This window comes from Periophthalmus magnuspinnatus, chromosome 21 (genome assembly GCF_009829125.3).
Source record: "Periophthalmus magnuspinnatus isolate fPerMag1 chromosome 21, fPerMag1.2.pri, whole genome shotgun sequence".
Lineage (NCBI taxonomy): Eukaryota > Metazoa > Chordata > Actinopteri > Gobiiformes > Gobiidae > Periophthalmus > Periophthalmus magnuspinnatus.
Window position 1 is genome coordinate 6999162 of NC_047146.1, and position 25630 is coordinate 7024791.

Below are 25630 nucleotides of genomic sequence, written 5' to 3' on the forward strand. Positions count from 1 at the left end.
CTGTTTGCCTCCACCAGGTTGCCTTCACTGTGTTATTTGACCTGGAAGCTCTGTTGAAGATCTGGTGTCTGGGCTTCACTGGATACATCAGCTCTTCTCTGCACAAGTTTGAGTCACTGCTGGTGGTGGGCACCACTCTGCACATCTACCCTGACCTTTACCATTCTCAGTTCACATACTTTCAGGTATGTGTAATTCTTTAAGGTTATTTACTGCAAGTAATCGGGGGTTCCCCTCTGGAACTCTACCCAAACACATCAGAGACTCATCCGCACTCCCCATGTTCAAACCCCCCCCCCAAAACTCACCTGTTCAAAGCTGCCTTCAAATATCTGCATCTCCTTTCATTTGTTTCTTTCATTTGTGTTTTGTCTGTCTTGTGTGAAGCATCTTTGAGTGTCATAAAAAGCGCCACACAAGTGTTATGTATTATTATTATTATTAGGCCTGATCCTGGGACAACGTCCCGGCGAGGGACTCATTAAACCGCGTCCGGAGCATGAAAAATGGCAAAAATCAAGTAGTAAACACGGCCCGACATGCCAGTGAGTGGTGTCAAAAATTAGAACTCGATGAGCTTTAATCACCACAAAAGACCCCGAGAAAAAATAGCGAAAGACGATTCGGTAGCGCCACCTCAAACTTTGATTTTCATGGGGAGCCCGACTCTGAAAAAAGTCAACATAAAAATCTGAAACTCACATAAAAAATAGAACATGTCAGGACATGACAAAAATTATATTATGGCCACGCCCTACAATGTACAGGAAGTCGGCCATATTGGATTAAACCCGGTAATGACAAAAGTGCACACTCTCACATGCAAGACATCTTCTCACACAGTTTTCATCATAAACACTTCAAGTTTGGCCAAATCCCACTAAACCCACGTGTAATTAAAGATTATCAATTACATTTTCAATATGACTTTGGCTGTGGTCATGGTAAATTTTCAACAAACTCGCAATTTTTGGAAAATTTCAATAAAATATTTCTCTTTCACACAATTTTTTGTTGGGAAAACGCTAATACAATAATGTTAACGAAACCTCAGTTTTATTGGACCCAAAATTCAAGGTTGGTGAAAAATTTATTATTTTGGTGTTACAAAAAATGTACATATCAAAATGACTCAATAGCGTCACCTCAAAAATAAAAATACATTTCAGCAATGAAAGACCTTTTTTTATCATAGACAAATGAAATTTGGTACAAACATAGAACATGTTAAGACAAGTAAAAAATTATATTATGACCCCACCCTAAACCCTACAGGAAGTCGGCCATTGTGGGCGGAACCCCATTTTTTCAAAAATTTCACTCTCACATTTGAATTTTTTACGCCGTGGATTTTCATTCAAGAAACTTGCAAATTGGTCAAAATGAACTAGATCCATGTGGAATTATAGTCAACTCTTTTGTATTTTTCTAAGTCACAAAATGTGGGTGTGGCCAGCCTGCAAAGAAAAAAGACATTTTTTGAAGTTTTAAATGGCCCGTAACTCAAACATGCAGTGTCCTATTTCCCGGCATTAATATACATTTTGTTTAAAATCTTGTTCTGAGTGCAATGATACACAATTTACATGGGTCAGACATTATATTGCTCCACAGCGCCCCCTTGAACTTTTGAATAGGACCATAAAAATTACTTTGTCAAAAACATTTGAAATTCGGCATGGACATCTGGCTTGACAAACTGAAGAAAAAAGCCAAAGAGAATACACCTCTATTTGTAACCATGTCACCGTGGTAACATAATAAATGTGTCATTGAAATGAATGGGGTTCAGAGTACTGGACTTTGTTGTAGACTAAATAGATGCTCTACACTGATCTATGGCCTAAAATTCAAAATACATTACGGCAATGAGAGACCTTTTTCATCGTAGACAAATGAAATTTGGTACAAACATAGCACATGTCAAGACAAAATTATATTATGACTTCACCCTAAACCCTACAGGATGTCGGCCCTTGTAGGCAGAACCCAATTTTTTCAAAATTGTAACTCTCACATTTGAATTTTTTACACTGTGAATTTTCATTCAAGAAACTTGCAAACTGGACAAAATGAACTAGGCCCATGTGGGATTAGAGGCTCCTCCGATGGCTCCTCTGGGATGTAAACAGTCCGTCCTGTGACCAAACATCCATCAACGACCACAACCCCTGAAAAATAAACTTCTATGAGCACATCTAAAGTTTGAAGTAACAATACTGGAGTATACAGTTTTGGTTACTTTTCCCACTGTGAGGAAGTCTATAAGCAGAGATGTGTAGTACTTAGTTACATTTAACTTTTTGAACAACCGTATCTTTACTCCAACTTAATATTTAGTTTGAACTAACAGGCAACAAGTGACAAAAGCTTTATGTTGACAACATGAAATAATCTGAACATTTGTGTTTCTTGCACTGCTCCTTCAGTAGTAGTTTCCCAAATACTTATTAGTATAAATACTCTTTGCTACTTGACAAATTTCTTGGGTTATTCTTCATCTTATTAGTACAATTTGTGGCTAACTCTACCCAATTTGCACGGACATCAAGGGAGCAACATTTGACTCTCACAGTTAGCTAATAACTACTAGCGTTAAACAGAATATATTTAATATTTTGTACATAAATTAAATGCTTAAATGTAGGTAAAGTATAGTAAAAAAGTAAAGTCGTCTGACCTGGGACATGCTGAGAGCTGAAGTGGTTGAACTCGAGGCCCGTTGAGTTCAAGTTCTGCTGAAAAACAAATGAAGGATTAGCCAATTAGCTTGGTGCTGTTAGCTAGTTAGTTTAGCTTAGGTTCTCTCTCCGAGTGCAGAGAGAAAATGGCAGAAAATTGAAATGTAAGGGCTTATATATGCAACTATTAGCAACCATGGAATGTATCTGGTTACCATGACAGTGGTTAGCTTGTTTTGATTTAATTTTAGGTTTGTTGTTATGGTTTTACATGGTGAAAAGAGCGGTAAACATTGTCAATTCTCTACTCACATGTGGGTCACTATATAATCTCAGGGACTTCTGCTGGTGTATTTTTGCCTTATGCTCATTATATGCAAGGTTTTCTTAATTTTAACTAAACAAATGACAATATATTCCCTTCTTTATCGTTAACAGGTATCAAATTGGTTAAAAATAGAGACACCTGACCCATAACCCACATTGAGTCTATAGCAGGCCTATCACAATTATTATGTCACTTATGTTGAATAAATAGAAGCCTCACCAGCCCTGCACCTATGACTTTTCCCACTGTGAGGAAGTCTATAAGCAGAGATGTGTAGTACAGTTACATTTTACTTTTTGAACAACCGTATCTGTGATTCCCACAGTTAGCTAATAACTACTAGCGTTAAACAGAATATATTTAAGATTTTGTACATAAATTAAATGCTTAAATGTAGGTAAAGTATAGTAAAAAAGTAAAGTCATCTGACCTGGGACATGCTGAGAGCTGAAGTGGTTGAACTTGAGGCCCATTGAGTACAAGTTCTGCTGAAAAACAAATGAAGGATTAGCCAATTAGCTTGGTGCTATTAGCTAGTTAGCTTAGCTTAGCTTCTCTCTCCGAGTGCAGAGAGAAAATAGCAGAAAATCGGAATGTAAGGGCTTATATATGCAACTATTAGCAACCATGGAATGTATCTGGTTACCATGACAGTGGTTAGCTTGTTTTGATTTAATTTTAGGTTTGTTGTTATGGTTTTACATGGTGAAAAGAGCGCTAAACATTGTCAATTCTCTACTCACATGTGGGTCACTATATAATCTCAGGGACTTCTGCTGGTGTATTTTTGCCTTATGCTCATTATATGCAAGGTTTTCTTCATTTTAGCTAAACAAATGACAATATATTCCCTTTTTTTTTTTTTTTTTTTTTTTTTTTACCATTAACAGGTATTAAATTGGTTAAAAATAGAGACACCTGACCCATAACCCACATTGAGTCTAGAGGAGGCCTATCACAATTATTATGTCACTTATGTTGAATAAATAGAAGCCTCACCAGCCCTGCCCTGCTAGTTAGCTTAGCTTAGCGTCTCTCTCCGAGTGCAGAGAGAAAATGGCAGAAAATCAGAATGTAAGGGCTTATATATGCAACTATTAGCAACCATGGAATGTATCTGGTTACAATGACAGCAGTTAGCTTGTCAGGACCAAGCCTGGGAGTCATTAAAACCGCACCCGGAACCCGGAAAATGGCAACAATCAAGTAGTAAAACAGTGAGTGGTGTCAAAAATCACCGAAGACCCCAAGAAAAAATAACGAAAATTGATTAGAAAATGTGGCCATGTGCGTATCACCAGATCAATAGTCACAGACGATCGAAGGTCCACCAACAGACCCTGACTGAGATGCATTATCTTTTGGACTAAACAATAACAAGCATGAAACCTGTTGAGCGCACAGTGCATCACTGACTCTCTAGTGAGCCAAGATCAATGCTATTTCACCTTGAATCAATAAGAGATCAATATCTTCCAATACAACTAAGCAAGTCTGTGGAGGCCATGGCTAAAAATAACATGGCTGAAATCTATGAATAGTATTTTCTGATACTGTTTTCTTTCTTATCCCTAGGTGCTGCGGGTGGTGCGTTTAATAAAGATCTCTCCAGCTTTAGAAGACTTTGTGTATAAGATCTTTGGGCCTGGTAAAAAACTAGGCAGTCTGGTTGTGTTCACGGCCAGCCTCCTCATTGTTATGTCAGCCATCAGTTTACAAATGTTCTGCTTTGTGGAGGATCTGGACCGATTCACCACATTCCCCAGGGTAAGTTCTACAGTTGTCACGTGAAATATTTGGGTACTTGACGTGATGTCCATTTCTTGCATTATCACTTTAACATATGTTCTAAATAATGCTAAAAACTCAGCACTCAACACAGCACATCACACATAATCATCATTGTTTGAGCGGTCAGATCCACTGATCCACAGGCGGTGCGATTCCAGCTCACGCAGATGAATGCTGTTGTTGTATCCTTGGGCAAGACACTTAACCCACCTTGCCCCCAGTGTCTATGTACACTGGTGTTTGAATGTGTGTGTGAATGGTGAGTGGTTCCTTAATGTCAAAGTGCTCTGATTGCCTTAAAGGTGGTGAAGTGCAATATAAAAATGTGACCATGACTTTGTATTTGTAACAAAAAACACACAAAAAAACCCACTTTTCTTCAAAAAATCCACCTTAAAACTTAATGAAGAAAGATATAAGCAGTTTAATACTGTAATCCCAACAGATTTTCACTTTATTCACTATAGTTACTTAATATTTACTATTCCATTTACTAATCCAGCCTATATAAAACACACTGTTCTAATTCCATATACGTGTTTGAGTAACATTTTGTTGTTACTTAGGCTTGTTATAAATATGTAACTACAACTTACCCTACAAACCAAACCAAATATGATGAATTGTGTCATAAAAATATCAGTTTAACCTCAGCGAAGCCATTTGAAGAGGCAGATGCCATTGATGATGCTACAGCAGATGGGGAACTTCCTTTGATTTCTGTGTGCTACAGAGTTTGTGCCGCTCTCATTAGCCACATCTTACCCTTTAATTTTGTATTTTTTTTTACACTAGCACCAACATTTCACTGATCCTAGGCTCAGCGGGACATGAAGGGTTGCTGGTAAACAGATGCCACTTGTTTTTTTTTTTTCCATCTCCTTAGAAAACATGCTTAATACACCCAAGCAGAGATAACACATGCATGCAGTAGGGTAGTTAAAGGTCCTATATTACACACAATTGACTCTTCCATTAAGCCATGTTATAATGCTGTTTCCTTAGCTAGCTAGAGTTGTGTTTTGTTTCATTCACATGTTTGAATAATCCTTTATTAGTTTATCTACATCTCCAAAGCTCAAAATGCTCAAAACAGCTACCTTTTGTCTTTTGTTCAGTGGGAATGGGCAATTTCAATCCAATGGGCTGATTTTTTTTTAAATCATTCTAGTGAAGGTGTATTTAAAAAAAACAGTGGAGCACTTTCTATATCACCACATGACATCATAAGGTGGAGAAGAGAAGAACTCAGCCTAAATATGTAAGGTTTGTGTGTTAAACATGTGTGAATGAAACAAAAAACAACTCCAGGTCTGTTTGTGATGAGGAAACAACATTATAACAGATCAGAAAATAGTGTAATATGGGCCCTTTAATGCTTTTTGGATGCATCCCCTATGGGCCGACCTTTAGACAGGTTCATGTTCATACAGCGTTGACTTGGACAGAGGCTGGTGCTGTCTGCAATCATTATGCAGAGATAATTAATCAGTCACCTTATATTTAATAAATTCAAACAGGCAAACAGGCCGCAAATGGAATTGACAAGCAAATGTGGGTGTTTTTCAATCATGAAAACATAACGTTCATTAATTTTCTGTGAAAATGGTCTTATCACAACAAGGTGGGAGCAGCATTTTGAATTATATAATTATAACACTATCAATCAAATAGTATCATGGAAAAATACAATTGTGATCAAAATGTTAGATAATACAAACTGAGTTCAATACTTGACAGTCAGAATGTATTTTTATATATTTATATTTCTGCCGTTTGTTCTCAAATGGTCTTGTTTAGTATTTGTTGTGTCGTCCAGTGTCCTCCTTCACTCCTCCCCTGTCTCTGTGCTATGCTTTGCAGGCGTTTATGTCCATGTTCCAGATCCTCACCCAGGAAGGCTGGATCGATGTCATGGACCAGACTCTAGTGGCTGTAGGTCGAGTGTGGGCTCCAGTCGTGGCCATTTACTTCATCCTCTACCATCTGTTTGCCACCCTGGTGAGCAGCGCCTTAACACTCCAAAGTCAAATTAATTAAAGTCTGAGAGCATGGTGCTCCTCTGGGGGCACACTTATTAAGATGCATGCTTCATTTTTAAAGTTGTTTTTATCTTCAAAGATATTCAAATCACACAGATAGAAACAATTGTCATGTTCAGGGGCACATACAGATTAGGCGTGCGCGATAGGCCAAAACATTTATGTCACAGTTTTCTTGAAGCCAGATCACGTTTTTGATGTTATTTCAAATCTAGTATCTTTTATATTTCCATGAAGAGGTAAGTAAAGTCATCTGCTTCTTCTGAAACCTCACACTTCACTGTAATTGGTTAAATCCAAATGTCTCTCACTCTGAGCATTGCAGAGGAGGTGTGGATGTGGAAAAGTGTTTGTGTTTGACCATAGACCTGCATTCAAGAGACAATCTGAAGTGATGATTTTAGCAAAAAAGCATATTGTCACAGGGATGAGCTCATGAGTCAGAGTTTTTATCACCATATCACCCAGCTCCAATACAGAAGTTACATTATCGGCCCATTGGGAAATTTGTCCTCTGCTCCTGACCCATCCTTCAGTGCCACTGGGGCAGGAGCTTAAGACACATTTCCAGATCTTGAGCCAGGGTTGGTCAGTGGTCAGGACCATTTGGCTAGAGGTGTAGCCTACTGTGGTTGTTGTAAATTGATGCTGGAAACTGGAGTAGCTAGACAAAACCCACGCAGACACAGGGAGAATATGCAATACCATGAGAGTCTATGCATTCAGCGAGTGCTATGGCTCTGTATGTCTTTTTGAGGTACGTCTAATCACAGTTAATCTGACGAGCATTTGCTGACATTTGAGTGTTTCTGATCTGAGAATCCATCAGCGCACTGTTTATGACTCACACCTGCTTTCAGACCAGTCTGAAAGACACTGACCGAGCAGGCTCTGTACTTGTAAATATATTGCAAATACATAATCATGTCTTGTCTATGGTTTTTAAGTGAGGACCATCGCAATAGCAATTCAAAATTTCCGATAAAAATGTTATAACTTTCAATGGGGAAAAGTTGTCAAAAGGGAGAAATGAAACTGAAATCAATGGATATTATAAGACATTAATTCTTTCTTTCTTTCCTTTTTTAGATTCTTCTGAGCTTGTTTGTGGCTGTCATTTTGGATAATTTGGAGTTGGATGAAGATTTGAAAAAACTCAAACAGGTAACACAAGAAAGAACTAATTTTTCATGTGCAATGGTAATTGCCTCTTAAATTTGTCTTAAGTACTTAATAGCTTTTTACTTTACAACAGATGAACAGTTTTGCGGTTCTGTGAGAACTGTTTTTTTCAGTGATGTGGGCAGATTTCAAATGGTTTCTGTTGGTGGGCGCAGACATATACATACATACTGTTAGGTTATGACATCCTTTTAAGTAATTGATCTAACACCCGCAGTGCTTACAGGAGATGGAATTTGCTTCTATCCTGAAATGCGCCAATGTGCCATTACATACCCTCCTGTACTTTGCCTCTCTATATGGAAGGATGTGAATATTCTCTTACATTCACTGTGATATGGACGAGTTGACAGACGTATATGTTACCGACAGTGTATAAAGTGCAGAGGTTGGCAGCTGGTGGATGTTATAGACAGTATATAAAGTGCAGATATTGGCAGCTGGTGTATGTTATAGACAGTATATAAAGTGCAGAGGTTGGCAGCTGGTGTATGTTATAGACAGTATATAAAGTGCAGATATTGGCAGCTGGTGTATGTTATAGACAGTATATAAAGTGCAGAGGTTGGCAGCTGGTGTATGTTATAGACAGTATATAAAGTGCAGAGGTTGGCAGCTGGCGTATGTTATAGACAGTATATAAAGTGCAGAGGTTGGCAGCTGGTGTATGTTATAGACAGTATATAAAGTGCAGAGGTTGGCAGCTGGTGTATGTTATAGACAGTATATAAAGTGCAGAGGTTGGCAGCTGGCGGTCTCCACTGGCTTGAAAAGGTTATTTCCCACCCACAGCTGAGTGATTATGCGCAGTGACTGTAAAATAGCCTATTTTACAGGTGCTTCAATCATGGACACAGTCTAAAAATAGAGCGTAGATGGTGATCACCCTCTCAGAAGAGAATGCCTCCGCTCCACAAACATTTGGCAAAAGCCCAATTATGTGCCCAGCGTTCTCTCGGAGATACTCATGTGGCCGGAGAGATGAGGAAGCACTCACAGTGTGTATGATAGATCCTTTTGGCCCCCTGTTTGATGAATGACTTCACTGAGGGGATAATGTTTGTTATTCATCATTAAAGTGACTTATATCCACAGGCTTTTTTTTCAAATCGGGACAGTTTTTCTTGCTTGAGAGCTTATCATTTGAAAGAATCATTCTGGAATAGCATTGTTTTATTATACATTTGTGAGAAATCTATTCCCTGTGCAGAACAAAAGTATTTAGCACAATTTTATATTTATTCAAACAGACAGTTGCTGAAAAACAAAACAAAAAACAAAACAAAACAAAACACATTTAGAGACTATATTAAGCCAAAAAACAAACAAAAGCAGTCATCTGTAAAGTTGTGCCAACCATCTGTAGACTTAGATACATCACTTAGAGTTACTATCAGCCACTTTTCATTTTATTTTTTATCATTCATAGCCCAATTCTACAGATTGTTATAATGCAGTTTGCCAAAAAAAATATACCAACAAACAACCTGATGCACTGTGGGAATACAGTCTATTTTAGAACATAATGGCTCGGCAGCGTCTTTTTTCACCCGTCTTTTGAGCGCATTAGTGCAGAGTCAGTGGGTGAATCTAGAAGAGGAACTACCTGTGTGACTCATACATAAACAAGTGCACAAGCTAAACAATGTCTGCACGCTTGTTCTAGTTTTATTCTGTTGCTAAAATAAAACGCTTTCATTTGTCTACGCTCTACACTGAGCAGACGCCACAGGCAGCCACCAAGGCATGTTCTATAAGCCCTCATTGTCATCGTCAACAGGTGAATGCGCAAACACGGTTCACCTTTACCGACTCCTTGTGACTGGAGTTGGTATGTTCATTGTTTCCAGTGCATTTTCTATTTTAATTATGTTATAATTTAAATCAAATACAGTCAATTGTCACATTTTTATATAGCGCTTTTCTACTTTCAAGACTTTACGGCAAGGAACCACTCAGCCTTTCACACACACATTCATACACCAGTGTACACAGACACTGGGGGCAAGGTGGGTTAAGTGTTTTGCCCAAAGACACAACGGCAGCCTTCATCAGTGGGAGCTAGAATCACAGCGTCAACGTCTGACCGCTCAACGAATAATGTTCACGTCGAGAGCGGAATTCAAACTGCCAATCTTTGGTGGACAAACGCTGTACCAACTGAGCTACTGTCGCCTCAAATATGTTTTGTTATGTTGCACCTTGGCACTTTGACATTTTGACACGTTCTGTATTTCTTCTTCAGCGAATCCAAAACCATTTAAACCAAAATCTCCTTGTGATGAAAGTGAGGGCCGTTGTCCTGGATAGTATTGCTCCTGTTATTGCTTCACCTTCATTTACGGTCCCACAGATTGGTAGGCTTTGTGATGGGTAAGAGTGATGGCACATCTCAATTCTACAAATCATCTGCCTCCCCCCCCAAACACACAAACACACACACGCTCCCTCCACACACTGTGATGTCTGCAGAACCAGTGCGAGGGCCGGAGAGGAGGGAAATGTTGATCTTGCGCCTCTAGATATCAGCCAAATAGAAAAAGGTGTTTACCCCTCGGGCCAGTGATAATGGTGCCGATGACGCTGATGTGTTTGTGCGTGCTGTGCTATCTTAGTGGGGACGTCACCATACATTTACACCCGGTTCCAGCACAGCATTTATCATTGATGCTGGGCCCTGTTTTTTCATAGTTAAGATGTGTTTTTGTGCAATTCCGAACGAACATGGGCACAGCTGTTGCACCTCTTACTAATTATATTTGCTCATTCATCTTTGTTCCAGACTCATGTTCTATCTTTAAAACAGACAAGGACAGCAACAATAGAAACAATAAACATTTATATTTAAAAAGAACCAAAGCAGTGCCTCCATATTTATAGTGGATTGCAGTGAAGCTTATGTTTATTTCATTTTCTGACTTATTCAGCTGGCTTTTTTGTAAAGAATCCAGAGGTGGGCAGTGTATAACGATGCACCATATGATTTAAACAATATGAACTTTACATCTTCAGTACAAGAACCAAGTTGTGCATAAGTTGCGTTTGCCTGAGCAACAACATCCTACAGTGTCTATAAATACCATCATCATCTGCCATTTCTGCTGTGATGACATGCCCGACAAATTTCAGTTTAGTTGTAGCTCAGCACTACATTAGACAGGCAAAAATCAGGACCTCTCGTGTGCTCGTCCTCTTTGGTCCTACAGATCATGATCATACTCTTGTACTTAATATCTTTCTCCACACCATGAGCTAAACAGATGTAGAGATATACAACATTTTCTTTGAGCTTGGGAAACGTGAAAACTGTAAAATTCCACTTGTAATCGTGCAATTCAAATCTTAATCGAATCGAGATCTTTTCATCAGAGCTTAGGGCTTTTTAATCAACAAGTCTACAGCCGAGCGTGTGGCGTGCAGTACTCACATTAGATATTCGTTAAATGGCACTGATTCAAAGTCTGTCTTACATAAAATAATTAATTAACATAAAACAAAGATCGTATATTTATGTATTTGCAGATTTATTAGTTCCGATCGATCAGTGAGGATTTGCAAAGGACAATCCACTGTGACATTTTCCAGACTAGCACTCCAGCCCTAACATGTGGAGCAGCTTGCACGCGGAGGGGAGGGGGGGAGGCGTGTGAGGAGAAGTGCCACTGGTAACGAGATCGCTGCCCCTAGTGTGACATGCGCGTCAGCTCGGGCACACGGAGTGACAATCCACGCTCGTCAGAAGAGATCCGTCTGTCAAAGTGTCAGCTCCCAACACTGTGAGTTGTTGTCTACGGCGAGGGATGACACAGGGAAGGCGTGTGCACGGAGGAGATGCACTTGAGAGGAGTGGGGAGATTTAGGATGGCTTGTTTTGTGTTGCAGAAATCAGCTCTGGTTACTGTGGCAACTGAGACGGGGCTTTTGTGGCCACATACAAACTGTTGCCGTACGATGCTCACATGCTTATGTTTGTAGGCTCGACTGCTGTGTAGGAATAGGCGATAATGAAGAAAATGTATCTGTTTTTAATTATCATTTCATATAATCAGACAATATTTTAGCAATTTAAAAAAAAAATTTAAATTGTAAACATCTTGGACCAGTAGGGGAATGCTATTATTTAAGTAAAAGTACAGATACTGGTGCCAAAAACACTCAAGTAGAAGTAAAAGTATCATATGGTAAAGTCTAGTTCCTGTTTAAAAATGTACTTGAACAGTAAAAAGTAGAAGAATTTTGCTCAGAGAATCTAATAATGCTTCAAATGTAGTGATTTTGTCCCAGATTTGTGCTGAATTTTGTTCAACAGAAACAACTGAATTGATCATTTTTTTCTGTCTGTTTTTATTTGTATATTTTCGTTTGCTAATAAACCCTCAACCTTTTCAGCAAGTCTCAGATAATAATAAAAAAGATGCTTAATTTTCAGTCCTGTTAAAAAATGTAGTGGAGTAGAAAGTACAGATACTGCTCTTAAATGTAGTGAAGAAAAAGTAAAGAGTTTCCATTTTAAAATCTACTTTGCCTTTGTTACGTTCCACCACTGGACTGGACCATAATGTCAACCAAAAGTACATAGATATCACCCTATACCAACGCTTCCCAAGTATGATTCATGTTTATTTTATCTCTTTTTGCCGCTATTTTACAGTTTGTCTTATAGCTTATATATACTCAAGGTTCAAATCTCCTAAATAATGTGTTTATATAGTCTCCCTCTTTCAGTGCAGTGAAGCTGTTTCTGTTTTCTTCCATTCATTGCTGCACTCAAATGTATTTTACCAAGGAGATTCTAGTTTGAGTAATTGAAGGCTGATTGATTATATTAGGACCTCCCCCCCCACCAAGGATTCCATTATTTATGAATAAAACTAAAAGCCTGTCCCCCATTTATGTGATTTAATGGAGCGAAGACTTATTTAGGGATTTAGAGGAGGAAAAGAAAGGAGCAGAAGAAACAGAGAGCAAAAAGAAAGAGCATATTCCTCAGAGACTCCAGAGACAATGCCCTCTTATCTGACACTTCAATGTGCCTTTGGAAGACACTTAGACCTAAGTGTGCTCCTTACAATATTAAGCACAACCTGTATTTAAAGAACAGCGGCTCCGGCTCTGACGAACACTGCTAAACACCGCGCTTATGTTTATGCCTGTGTCACGGTAACACTAAAATATATCGCTTAAGAAAATATACAATAAATAATAACTGACACTGACAAACAGCACGTAAGTAGAATTATCCACCAAAAAACTCTTCTAAATGTACTGTATGTAATTTCATAACTGTTACCTAGCAACCATGGTGCTAACAAGGGCTAAAATCTAATTTGCACAATAGGTATGATTATAATAATAAAAAAATATATATATAAAACACTTTTTAGTTTGTTAAATGAAGGTTTAAACAGACTGCCCCTACTTTTTGAATGGCATTGTTGGTGTTGATGACAGAGGTAGAACTCAGAGTTACTTATATCCCCCCCAAAAATATTCTAAATGTACGATTAAAAAACAAAACAAAACCACGAACTGCAATAAATAAACTGCAGAATGAAACGGTGTAGTAGTTAGCTTGTATCTGTAATGAGTCATAGAAATGATTTTTTGAACCGTTTAAAGTTCAAATCTAATCATGGAGCAAGAAAAATAAACAAAAACTTTCTCATGAGTGCAAAGAAAAACTCAAAATTGATCGTACCATCTGTTATGTGAACGTTAAGGCCATAGAGTGTTTATTGTGACAGGCCTGTTTTTGTTTTAAGCTGATTTCAGGAGGTAGTTAGTTAAACATCACATACAGGCCTGTCACGATAACACATTTTGAAGTTCGATGTATCGCTGTATGTAAATATGGACAATTAACGATAATATTGAAGCTGATTTATGACACTGACACAAAAACCCATGAGCAGATTTAAACCACAAAAACTATTATAAATCTACAATACTGTTAAAAATCATGAGATGCAATAAATTAACAGGAGAACGAGACACTTTAGTCGTTAGTTTGCATCTGTAATGAGTCATAGAAGTGATTTATTCAACCTTTTATGGCTTAAATCTTACCGTATAGCCAAAAATAATCAAACATTTAGCATTAGTGTAAAGAAAAAGTACACACGATAAATACTGACCCCAAAAAATATAGTTCCAGCTTCATCTACGGAACAATAAGTCAATATAGTAATTATCACGAGAGGCCTAATCACATGGAAATAATAAAGAGAGGGAAGACTATCACTCTGGAGCAGATCTGATTTTGGACATGATTTTAAAAGCACAGTTGTTTTGCTTGTTGGTGGTAGCTATTAACGGATTATGGCCTTTGAGGCTTTACAGCAGCTCCGAAGCATTCACGCCTCATTACTCACCTAATGAGAAGAGAGGGTGACCCTGAACACTCTCAGACCTTCTCTCTCCTAATGTTTCAACACAGCTGCCCCTCGGCCTGCACTGTATGTAATCACACTGGCACTCGGCAAATATGGACCCTATAGGACTCACATCATGCAGTGTTTCTTGTGTTTTTGGTGGACAGAACTAATATGGAACTGTAGATAAACTAACATTATTTTGTCTTATAATATTCTATTGTATCTAAGAAGTTAATAAAAAAGATCATCATGTTTAGAATTGGTGTTAAGTATCTTTTTTTTTTTGTTTGAAATTTGAGGATCCAATCTTTTGTTATCTAAACCACTGCATATTTGATCGTGGTGTGTGTGTATAAGCAGTTGAAATGTCAGTTGTGTTCCCGGCGACTCCTCTGTCTGTAGCTCCATCTGTTTCCTAATGATGTGGTTTATCTGAACACACTTGTCTGTCGCGGTGGCTCTTAAATGGCACTATTGAAATAACTGTGGTACACCTCCTCCCACAGGCCCTGCACGGCTGCGTGTGGGCAGTGGTTTGAAGGCAGCTGTTCATCACTTCCCATTGTACCATTAGTGCTTCTCACAGTTACTCATACGCTGGATGTTTCTGTGGCTCGGAGGCATTTTCATTAGACTCACCGGAGAGGGTGGCAGCGGCGCACAGGGAGCAAGTGTCTTATAAATGGTTTTACATGTGTTTCAGTCTTATTACAGTTTTGCCATTTTATAAAATAGATTCTGCAGAAATAAGCAATACATAAATGGAATAGTAACGCACAATACTCTTTACATGTGAAATATACTGATTAAAGATCATTAAGGCAGGATTATTGTCTGTTGAATCATACTCATGCGCTGCCTGAGCTGTGAGTCATCCTGCAGGTTCGTTGTTACATGACCCTTCATTAATCAATGTAAAATCATTTTAGCAAGGCACTTCCACTTGGCCTCCCATTGGACGTCTGTCAATAACTGTCTCTAGTGTGACACCAACAGTTACCATTAGTTTTCTTTGTCAGGTAGAAGCCATGAAAATCCAGGACATCGAGCTTTCCAGCTCAGCCGAGCCTGAAATTGGCCTGAATGGAGAGGAAGCAGTGGCAGGTCACCTGAATAGGTCTCAAGTCAAAACACATTAGTCTCGGCTGCGTTGGTACACCTACATAAACTGAATCTCAACTGGGTCAGGCCAGGCAATGGTTTTGATTTCTCAGCCTTTTACTGTCACAAATGCAGTGCTTTTCCACAAACACAAAGCTTCCTCTTCCTTCTGTTACCATTAGGCCCTTATAAGGTTTAAAATAGATGCTGTCTTGAGCACCCTGCCCCTGCTCTCTTCCTTACCCATGCGTATTGACATGATGTATTGACCAGGCTGAAGGTCCTGTGGTTTTAACATACTGCTTATAGTAACCTATCGCCTCATGAGAGTACTGCTTTAGTTTGCATTTTTCATTTTAATATAATGAAACAGTTGCATACATTTAGTGCATTGGTTTAGACGATTGCATTGTGTAGTGAAATTCAGTAAAGCAACTTGTACATTTTTGTACAACTGACTAGAGTTGTCATTCCATTGGTTTGAAAGTATTATCAAATGATTCTGAACATGAGGCGGGTTTGATGCAACACCCCTGAAAGAACAAGTGATTAGAAGTTAGACAAGAGAAGAAGTGCACGAGCTGACGGAGAGAAATGGCGTAATGTGAAACAGCAGCAGATACAGTGAGGGTGGATTGGGAACCTTGGCTAAACTCAAGTTCTTGCTGAGTTGGTTCAAATTGATTAGGACCTTTGGGAACAGCCGGGTCCATATTAATTCTGCAGACTGTGAGAATGTGCGACTTCAGTTTGTGTGTTTGTGGAGCGCTTGTAAGTATGTTTGTGAACGTTGCGTACTGAACTCAATTTCCCCATCTGTAGATACTGTTGAAGATTACGCCAGCACTTTTTACTTGGTACTACAATCATTTTTTAGAATTGAACTTATAAAATCTAACAGGACACGATAGCTTGGACCATTACTCAAGAGGCGTACTGTCAACGAGCAAAGTTAGTAGTTGTAGTAGTGGGTGTAGTTGTAGTTAGCCTCTGCTCATCAAAGTACATTGACTACTACTACAACAACTACTAGGCTACATATACCTACTACTACTACTGCTACTGCTGCTACTACTACTACTCTTCCTACAACTACCAGACCTCTACTACTTCTGCTACTACTAGATTACCTCTACTACTAGGCCAACTCATACTACAACAACTACTACTATCCTACAACTAGAGCTTTTACTGAGGAGTTAAAGCAAAATAGCCAATCTCTGTAATAATACTTAATTCATTCTTTCTAGATTTAATAATTTAAGGGACATTTATAATTTTACTTCCTGGTTGGACACGGGCAGCAGGTATCACATACGTAGAGTTAATTTTGTAGCTGTTACTTAGCAGTCATAATGTAAACAAGAGCTAAAACGCTAAACTGCGCAACAGGTGTGATTGGAGTAATGATAAAATAATAATAAACACCTTTACTTTGTTAAATTTGGTTTAAACAGACAGAAAAATGTGTTTCTCGTACTTAAACTGCCCCTGCTTTTTGAATGGCATTGCTGGTAGAACTCAGCGCTACTTCCTGTGTTTTTGTACTTTTCTCCTCAACTATTTTTCCCCCACAAACTGTCTCTTGACTGACATAAAACTGTGATAAATATTTCCCACAGGTGCTATCTCAGCAACCCAAGAAATAATTATAAAAACAAGTAAATCCGCCAGTGTTTCTGTTAATGTTGTTTTTGCATTTGTGTCACTTATGTCTCAGTCTCCTCTCTTCACTGTTTTCTTGCATTTACATTTTTCACAGAAAGCCCAGACAACCAAACACAGCTCTCTTATGCACATTATGACACTCTCTCTCCCACTCGGTGTAAAATAGACATTCATATATTTTTGCCTGAGAGGAACAGAAATTGTCGAGATGGAATTCCTTTTGGCACTTTTGTCAGCTCCCTCTCTCCCCGTACACTGTTATCCCGAGAAAACGCGAGCCCGCTCCTGGTATTTCTGTCAAATCGAAATACCAATACCCGGGCGGCTCAGAGGCTGGGACTTTTGCATTAGCGGACGGACAGACAGACAGACGGCGTGACTGACGTGGAAACATTCACCATGGCCCAGTCGATGTGTTTCGTGGCGGTTGCCTGCTCAGAATGATAAGCTGCCACTCACCCTTGCTTCAAAATGCACTCCGCTTCCCCATGCCTAATCTGCGATGCATCAGGGGTTATCTCCAGGCTCCCAGACAGAGCAAGGCACCTGCATGGGAATTTCAATCAACCACCCTCATATGTAATTAAAAAGATATAATTGGTTTCATCTTCCACTTCGATATACGCGTGCACAAGAGTCTGTATTATCCCGTGGCTGCCTCTTTATTTGTCCATTATCCATCCCAAAGTAATCTGTCTGTTTTTTTCTTTTGTTGCTTTCTTCATTCTTTTCTAAAAGTAAGTGGGAATCATGCTCATTGTGGTTCTGTGTGTGTGTAGTAGGTAGGTGTGTTGGTGCCATCATCAGGCATAAACATGAAACTGCAATTTAATGTCCTCAGTAACTCCCTATTTTGCCTCTGTTTTCAAAGTGATGACTTTTACCCCCTGTTCTTCAACTCATGATTGGTTTACCTGCTTTCTTAAAAGGCATTTGTCTTACTTTGGTGTGCAATTCTTAACGCCGGACTTGTTTTTTCCAGCTCAAGCAAAGCGAAGCCAATGCTGACACCAAGGAAAAGCTGCCTCTTCGATTGAGAATCTTTGAGAAGTTCCCCAACAGGCCACAGATGGTGAAAATCTCCAAGCTCCCGTCGGATTTCACAGTCCCCAGGATCAGGTGCAGATATGTGCTCAGATACTGTGCCTACTTTCATGCTGTATTTATAGCATTTTATTTAATCATGTGCAATACCAGCCCAAAAAGCGATGCTGTTTAAAATGTCTAAAATATCATAGCAGGACTGTGCAGGTGGTAGAAAACAGCAAGCATCCACTACATTAAAAAACAACATTGCCTCTCTAAAATGCTAAAAAAAAAACCTGTTCTTTCATCAAAACCGTGTGGATATTTCTACTACAACATATCTAAATATTTTTATCTAAAAACAATTGAGTTTAGTTTAGTGTGTTGTTTTATTTTGACAGGGACCATATGCAAACACATTAATCTCATAAAAGAGGAGAAGCTTTACACCAGATTTTGCTAAAGCTAATGCCCATCTGCACTGCCCGGTCAGGTTACAAACAATTAAAATACATCCAAGTATCCATTCATTTACAATTAAACCTTCATTCTCCCCATTCTTTCATTTAAAAACGTCACACTCCACATTTCCACATTTAAAATTACTCAAATTACCAAATTACTGAAAAATTACCAGCTCCTACATGCAAATCCAAATCAGTGTTGATACCAATTAAGACTTTATTTATAATGAACAAATAGTTTATTAAGGCAGACCTATCAGAGCTTTTAATCATGTTGTAGTCGCTTCCCCTCACCATTTACTTACACAAAGTTGTATTTGGAGTGACTCGTGCATGTTGGAGCAATCTTTTTCAAGACTCCATTTTGCAGATTGATCCCCACTGTGACGTACTTACTTCGTTCTCCAATTTGATTTTCTTTATCAGTGATACACGTAGAATTCGGCAGCGTTGCTTAGTCATTTCGGTACAAATGAAAAAAAAAAAAAAGAAAAATCTGCTCCTTGCTAGTGTGATCTGCAGCTATCCATCGGAGGCGCCGACTCTTTGTTGTGATGACGTTTACCGTGACGTCAGCTCCCATTGGGCACCACAGTTTTCTAACGCAGAAGTCGACGGACGTATCTCTTTTATTAAGTCGTTTTAGATGAATGTTTATTATGGCTATTAAAGGTGTAGTTATTCTAAAGTCTTACCAAATGCTTAACTATCTTACTTACAGCCATATCATTGCATGTGTTTATTTAACTGTTTATATTCACTAAACTGGGCAAATGTGGCGTGGAAATACTAGAAGAAAATACAAGCGCATTACTATATTGGCCCAGTGAGTGTTGTGTTTACACTGCGCATTAAGTATCATTACATTTGTGTGTCAACTCCAGGGAGAGTTTTATGAAGCAGTTCATCGATCGGCAGCAGCAGGACACCAGCTGTTTGTTCCGGCGTCTCCCGTCAGCTTCGTCCTCCTCCTGTGACCACTCCAAGCGCTCTGCCATCGAGGACAACAAGTATATTGACCAAAAGGTAATTAAAGGCATCCTCTTTAACATAGGAGCGATGATAATGTATTAAACTGCATATTTAAACAGATCAATAGATAAACCAGACCATAAACCAGACTGGAAGTACAGCTACCATAAGAATGTGATGCATTGATTCATGTTTGTATACTGTGTGTGTGTGCCTGTCAGCTTCGCAGGTCTATATTTAGTATCAGAGCGCGGAACCTCCTCGAGAAAGAAACTACTATCAACAAAATTTTACGGTAAGATTTCACTGCACACCTGTGACCTAGAACTTAAATTCCTCATCGCTATTGTTGGAGAGTAGAGGGAGGGAGCCGTGGTGATTTCACAAAGCTAAATGTGCATCCCAACTTTAGAATTGAACCAGCAATCAACGAAAGCAGTTCTTGATCTGATCTTACAATAGTCAAAGAGGAGGAGGTATTATGCAAAATGTATTTTTTTTAAGCGTTTTACCATGTTATAGTGTCGTTCCCTCATCAGAAACAGGCTTTCAGATGTCATCCATGCATGTTCGAGTATTTTAGCCACCTCTCCCGGGCTCTATTTGAACCTTCCGTACGGTTAGCTGTAAGATTCTGTGCAAGGCTCCACCCACAAGCCTACATCACACATGCTCCCACATGACAATTCTTCATAAATGTACAAAAACATGAAACAAAACTGTACACAGCAACTTGGCAGACCTGATGTGATGTGCAGTAGTTTTATTAGCGGAATGCACGCTGATTGTGTCATGATAGTGCTCTGAAGGGGAAGTGACTTAGTGTTGGGAGTAAAGGGAGGGGAGAGTCAGAGCATCAAAAACGGAAGAGAAACTTATTAAACATGTGAATATGTAGTTTCAAGCGAATATAGCATTTTGAAAACAATAAAAGGGAATGTGGTGATCTAAATATGTGTGAGCAGTTAATACCCCATAGAAGTAAAATACCTCCTCTTTAAGATTCATGGACAATTTCTTCTTTGATTTTCTGACTGCATTTTTATTGTATCTTTTTAATTATTAAGTAGTATTTCATTCATTTATATTTCAAAATATATGTGTGTGCTAAGCTCCACACTCTGAGACACACACAGAGCCACTTCAGACTCATTCAGCGTGACAATGATGTAAATGGATAATTTGCTGTTCGGCATGGCAGGGCTGGCTCTGCGTGTAGATTAGCTTACCGTCACCGTGTCCAATGTGGCTGAAGCGTGCTCCCTCCCCCTCCTGCCCCTCTCTGTCTGTCAGTGTAGACGGCCTATCAGTAGTCAGGGCACGTTCTGTCTGGACGCCTATCTTCTTCTCACTCACAATGAATGAGACTTATGTTCACGCTGGCATGAGCAAACACACTCACGCATACATGGCCTTGAGATGAGCTGTTTATTATTATGATCTGTAAAAGCTGGGGCCTATGGGGTTATTAGCTGTTGATGGCTCTGCATTTCTCCCACACAGGTCCCGCTGCACTCGTATACACTCTGTTAATGGAATGATTGGAGGCTGTATTAAAATGACACTGCTGATGACTCCTTTTATTGGGCCAGACTCATGCCTGACTGTTGAACAGCCTGTTGGACAGGATCCAGTGGTTGATTATGAGTGAAACAAAAGTGTTGTTTTTGTTTTCCAGTGCATGTACCAGACAACGGATGCTAAGTGGATCTTTTGAAGGCCAGCCAGCCAAAGAACGCTCCATTCTCAGTGTCCAACATCATATTCGCCAAGAGCGGAGGTAGACAGTCAATAGACAGACACTTGAGTCATTATAATATATGTATAAAGGAATAAAAGGCCTAAAATTATATTTATAGCAGCACTAGTAGTAGATTTAAAAGCAAGTATGCTCTTAACTCAATATTCTTGTGTACATTACTTTTAATAGTGCCGTTTTAACTTCTTTGCATGAATGATGTATGTAATCTGTGTAATAATGTGAAAATGATTCTAGGTCTCTCCGTCATGGCTCCACCAGTCAGAGGATCAGCAGAGGAAAGTCTCTGGAAACACTCACTCAAGACGTGAGTGCTCCTAAATAGTTTAATACATTTGTTCAAATATTCATATAGTATATCTATTTTATAAATTTGTGTATCTAAAATATGGTAATTCGTTTCTCCATCAGCATTCCAGCACTGTTCGCTACCGCAACGCTCAAAGGGAGGACAGCGAGATCAAGATGATTCAAGAAAAGAAAGAACAAGCAGAGATGAAAAGGTTTGTTTGCAAATGTATTCGATATCAAATCCAAACTGCCCTGGTCTGATCTATACTGTGATCTTTGTACTCAAAAGTCACTTGTGTTTTTGTGTTGGAACAGAAAAGTGCAGGAGGAAGAGTTGAGGGAAAACCATCCGTACTTTGACAAACCCCTGTTTATTGTTGGACGGGAGCACCGCTTTAGAAACTTCTGCAGGGTGATAGTGAGGGCACGTTTTAATGCGTAAGTCCTCTGGCTTTTTCTCTCTTTTCTCACTGTTTTCTAAGTCTAATATGCAGTTTCATGCACAAGTATAAACATTTAAGTTAGTTTGTTACTACATAATCATTAGTGATGACATAACATTACTGTACCTCTCTCTGAGTAGATCCAAAACTGATCCAATAACCGGAGCTGTAAAGAACACAAAATATCACCAACTCTAGTAAGTCTGCTAAATAATTTCTTTCTTTCTCTGACATTAAACATTAAAATCTGCGAGCTTTTCATCTTCATACCTTGAATAACAATCGGGGTCCACAATGAAACTGTGAAATGAATAGCTGTGAAAAATACATTGCTAATTTATGTGTTTCTGTTCTGAATGTTCAATGCGAAGCTTTCATAATCTGTCCAATTTCAGTCTAAATGGTGTTTCTCTGTTTGCGTCTTTATACAGTGACCTCCTGGGCCTGGTTACCTATCTGGATTGGGTAATGATTGTGGTTACCATCTGCTCATGCATCTCAATGATGTTTGAATCACCTTTCACCAGGGTCATGCAGGTCCCCACTCTGCAGGTTAAAACTCGATTGATGGCTGTGAACGATCAAATGAGCATCTGCATGAATTAACAGATGTCCAAATGGCGCGGTCTCGTTTCAGATCGCGGAGTATGTGTTTGTTATATTCATGAGCCTCGAACTCAATCTGAAAATCATGGCTGACGGACTGTTCTTTACACCCACCGCCGTCATCCGAGATTTTGGAGGGGTCATGGACATTTTTATATATCTTGTGAGTAATTCAAGCACGTGCACATTGGCTTCATCTTTCCTTTAATGTTTTAGCTTTTATATGTAGGCCATTATCGACAGCAGAAACCATAATCTCTTATTTTACTGACCCCTTGTGGTTAATGGAAGTATTTGTTTTCTCCATGACAGACAATTTCTTTTATGAAATCAATTATGCATCTCAGTTTCCCATTTATTCCTGGCTTATTATCTTTTGTGAAAGTCGCTAATTTTAACTATTATAAGTCATTAAAATTATTCTCTTTTTTAATTTACAAGACTATAAATAGGGAGCACTGTGTCAAGGCATCAGGTGAAATGAACATAACTTCAAATGTTCAGAGCGGGAAAAATCCAAAACATAAAAAAAAAAAGATAAAATGTCTACAGAAAGAACATAATCATGTATTGATACTTTGCGGCTGATGCTGTCAACATTCCCTGCTGGTGTGATGCTAACTAAATGGCACTGCTCTGTCTGAATCTCTGTGATTCAAGTTAGACTTTAATCTGAGCTTTGTTTTAACAAAATCTGACTAGAAAGAGGTGAAATTACAACTATAACAAGTCCTTCTCAAGGCAAGGCAGGTTTTTCAGTTAGTCATTCTCACCATTTTTGTTGAAAATCACCTAAACACGATGCTTGTTTTTCAGAGGCTGAATGTGTTGTTTAAATTTATTTTGTATATATTTTTTTTTGTTTTCAGACTATTTTGGCAGTGTTTGTTAATGTGTGCCCTGTGTCTCCATGGCTCATTGTAATAATCATTCTACGGCAGAAATGAATCTTCTTTCACATTGTGCGGCTGTTCCTGACATATGCTCTTGTTTGTATGTCTCCTTGAAATCTCCTCCGTGTTCGTGTGAAGGTGAGCCTGATCTTTTTATGCTGGATGCCCACGGACGTCCCCCCTGAGTCCGGAGCTCAGCTGCTGATGATGCTGCGCTGTCTGCGTCCGCTCCGCATCTTTAAGCTGGTGCCACAGATGAGGAAGGTGGTGCGGGAGGTCCTCAAAGGGTTCAAGGAGATTTTCCTGGTAAGTGCAGTATACCCTTATATCCCTTCATATACTGTGTACAAGATCATATAAAATAATTGGTTTTAGTCAGTTAAATTGCTTAAAAGGCCCATATTATGTTGTTTTCTGATCTATGTTCTAATGTTGACTCCTAATCAAAAACATACCTGCAGTTTTGTTTTGTTTCATTCACTCATGTTTAACACACAAACCCTGCACATTTAGGCTGAGTTCTTCTCTCAAACAGAAAACACTCTGTTCCCCCTTGTGATGTCATCATGTGGTAATACAGGAAGCACTCCCACTGTGTTTTTAAGCTCCATACACCTTCTCTAGAATCATTTTTAGATAATTTCAGCCCTGGGATTGCCAATCTCTACTGAACAAAAGGTAAAATGTTGCTGGTAACTTGAAAACTAGCACTTCATGACATCACAAGGTGGAACGGAGCATGTTGACCTTTGAAGATGTAGACAGAGTAAGAATAAAGAGTTACTCAAACATATGAATGAAACAAAACACAGCTGCAGGTCTGTTTGAGAGGAAGTAATAGAATGTCTTACGTAGATATAGAATCTTTTCAAGCTATGAGAAAGAGAAAGTAGATATCTGTCTAACTAGATCTACCACTGAAGGACAACCAGTTAGTTCTCATCCCACGCACCATAGATCAAACTTATAAAAAAGACGTATATATATATGTCTTTTTTTTCAATAAATATATTCAGCTTGTAGTGGACTGATTTCTGTCACAAAGCTTAACACATAACACATAATAACACATCTAAAATATAAAAAAAACAAAAACATTTCTTTGATTTTGTGAATTGAAGGAAATGTTTTGTTACAGCTGTATCTATAAATCTATAATCTATAAAACCTCTATGAAACCTACACTGCTAACACAGGCAGTTTATAATAACAGTATTCTGGATTTTGTTTACGTCTGTTTTATGTTCTCACCCGTGTGTCATCTTAAACCTGTTCTCTAATCTCTCAGACATGGATTATGGTGAACTGGCATCACTAAATCCTTGGAAATTCTTCTCACAGGTCTCTATTCTGCTCCTTACACTAATGCTGGTGTTTGCAAGCTTCGGAGTTCAGCTGTTTGCCGGAAAGCTCGCCAAGTGTAATGACCCGACCATTCTGCTACGGGTATGACAGGATATGTAATCTTTTCTCTACAGTCCAAACTATCTGAGCTGTAGCCACTTTGTTCTTGTCCAATAATCCTGAATGAAAAATGTATATTTAATAACTAAGAGGGGTTTTCTCAGTAAAATAAGTGTATGGAGAGACTTAGAAGATATGTTTATGTCCTGTTTTATACATAAGAAATAGACTAGTGCCACGTGAACCATCATAAACCAGGACTAATCTAGGGCTAAACTAGGGCTAAACTAGTTCTAAACCAGGGCTAAACCAGGGCTAAACCAGGGCTAAACCAGGGCTAAACCAGAGCTAAACCAGGGCTAAACCAGGGCTAAATCAGGGCTAAATCAGGGCTAAACCAGGGCTAAACCAGGGCTAAACCAGGGCTAAACCAGGGCTAAACCAGGGCTAAACCAGGGCCAAACCAGGGCCAAACCAGGGCCAAACCAGGGCCAAACCAGGGCTAAACCAGGGCTAAACCAGGGCTAAACCAGGACTAAACATCTGGAATCAGCGTTTCAGTTATATGCAACTAAAACCTGAAACAATCGATCTGAATATGAGAG

At 39.0% G+C, this 25630-nt stretch overlaps 1 protein-coding gene across 3 annotated transcripts in view; it reads left to right on the forward strand.

The window, feature by feature from the left end:
* nalcn (sodium leak channel, non-selective) overlaps positions 1-25630 on the forward strand; it is a 47900-nt gene that overhangs the window by 15580 nt on the left and 6690 nt on the right. For 2 of the 3 annotated variants that reach the window (XM_033986987.2, XM_055230466.1), the window contains exons 13-28: positions 18-185; positions 4585-4776; positions 6664-6801; positions 7932-8006; positions 18150-18286; positions 19542-19683; positions 19851-19924; positions 21308-21409; positions 21626-21695; positions 21800-21891; positions 21995-22117; positions 22263-22319; positions 22554-22674; positions 22760-22891; positions 23760-23927; positions 24963-25067. In XM_033986987.2, coding sequence (XP_033842878.1) covers positions 18-185; positions 4585-4776; positions 6664-6801; positions 7932-8006; positions 18150-18286; positions 19542-19683; positions 19851-19924; positions 21308-21409; positions 21626-21695; positions 21800-21891; positions 21995-22117; positions 22263-22319; positions 22554-22674; positions 22760-22891; positions 23760-23927; positions 24963-25067 — 1896 coding nt within the window. The remainder of the gene's footprint in view (positions 1-17; positions 186-4584; positions 4777-6663; positions 6802-7931; positions 8007-18149; positions 18287-19541; positions 19684-19850; positions 19925-21307; positions 21410-21625; positions 21696-21799; positions 21892-21994; positions 22118-22262; positions 22320-22553; positions 22675-22759; positions 22892-23759; positions 23928-24962; positions 25068-25630) is intronic. The other variant, XM_055230468.1, reaches the window with a different exon arrangement.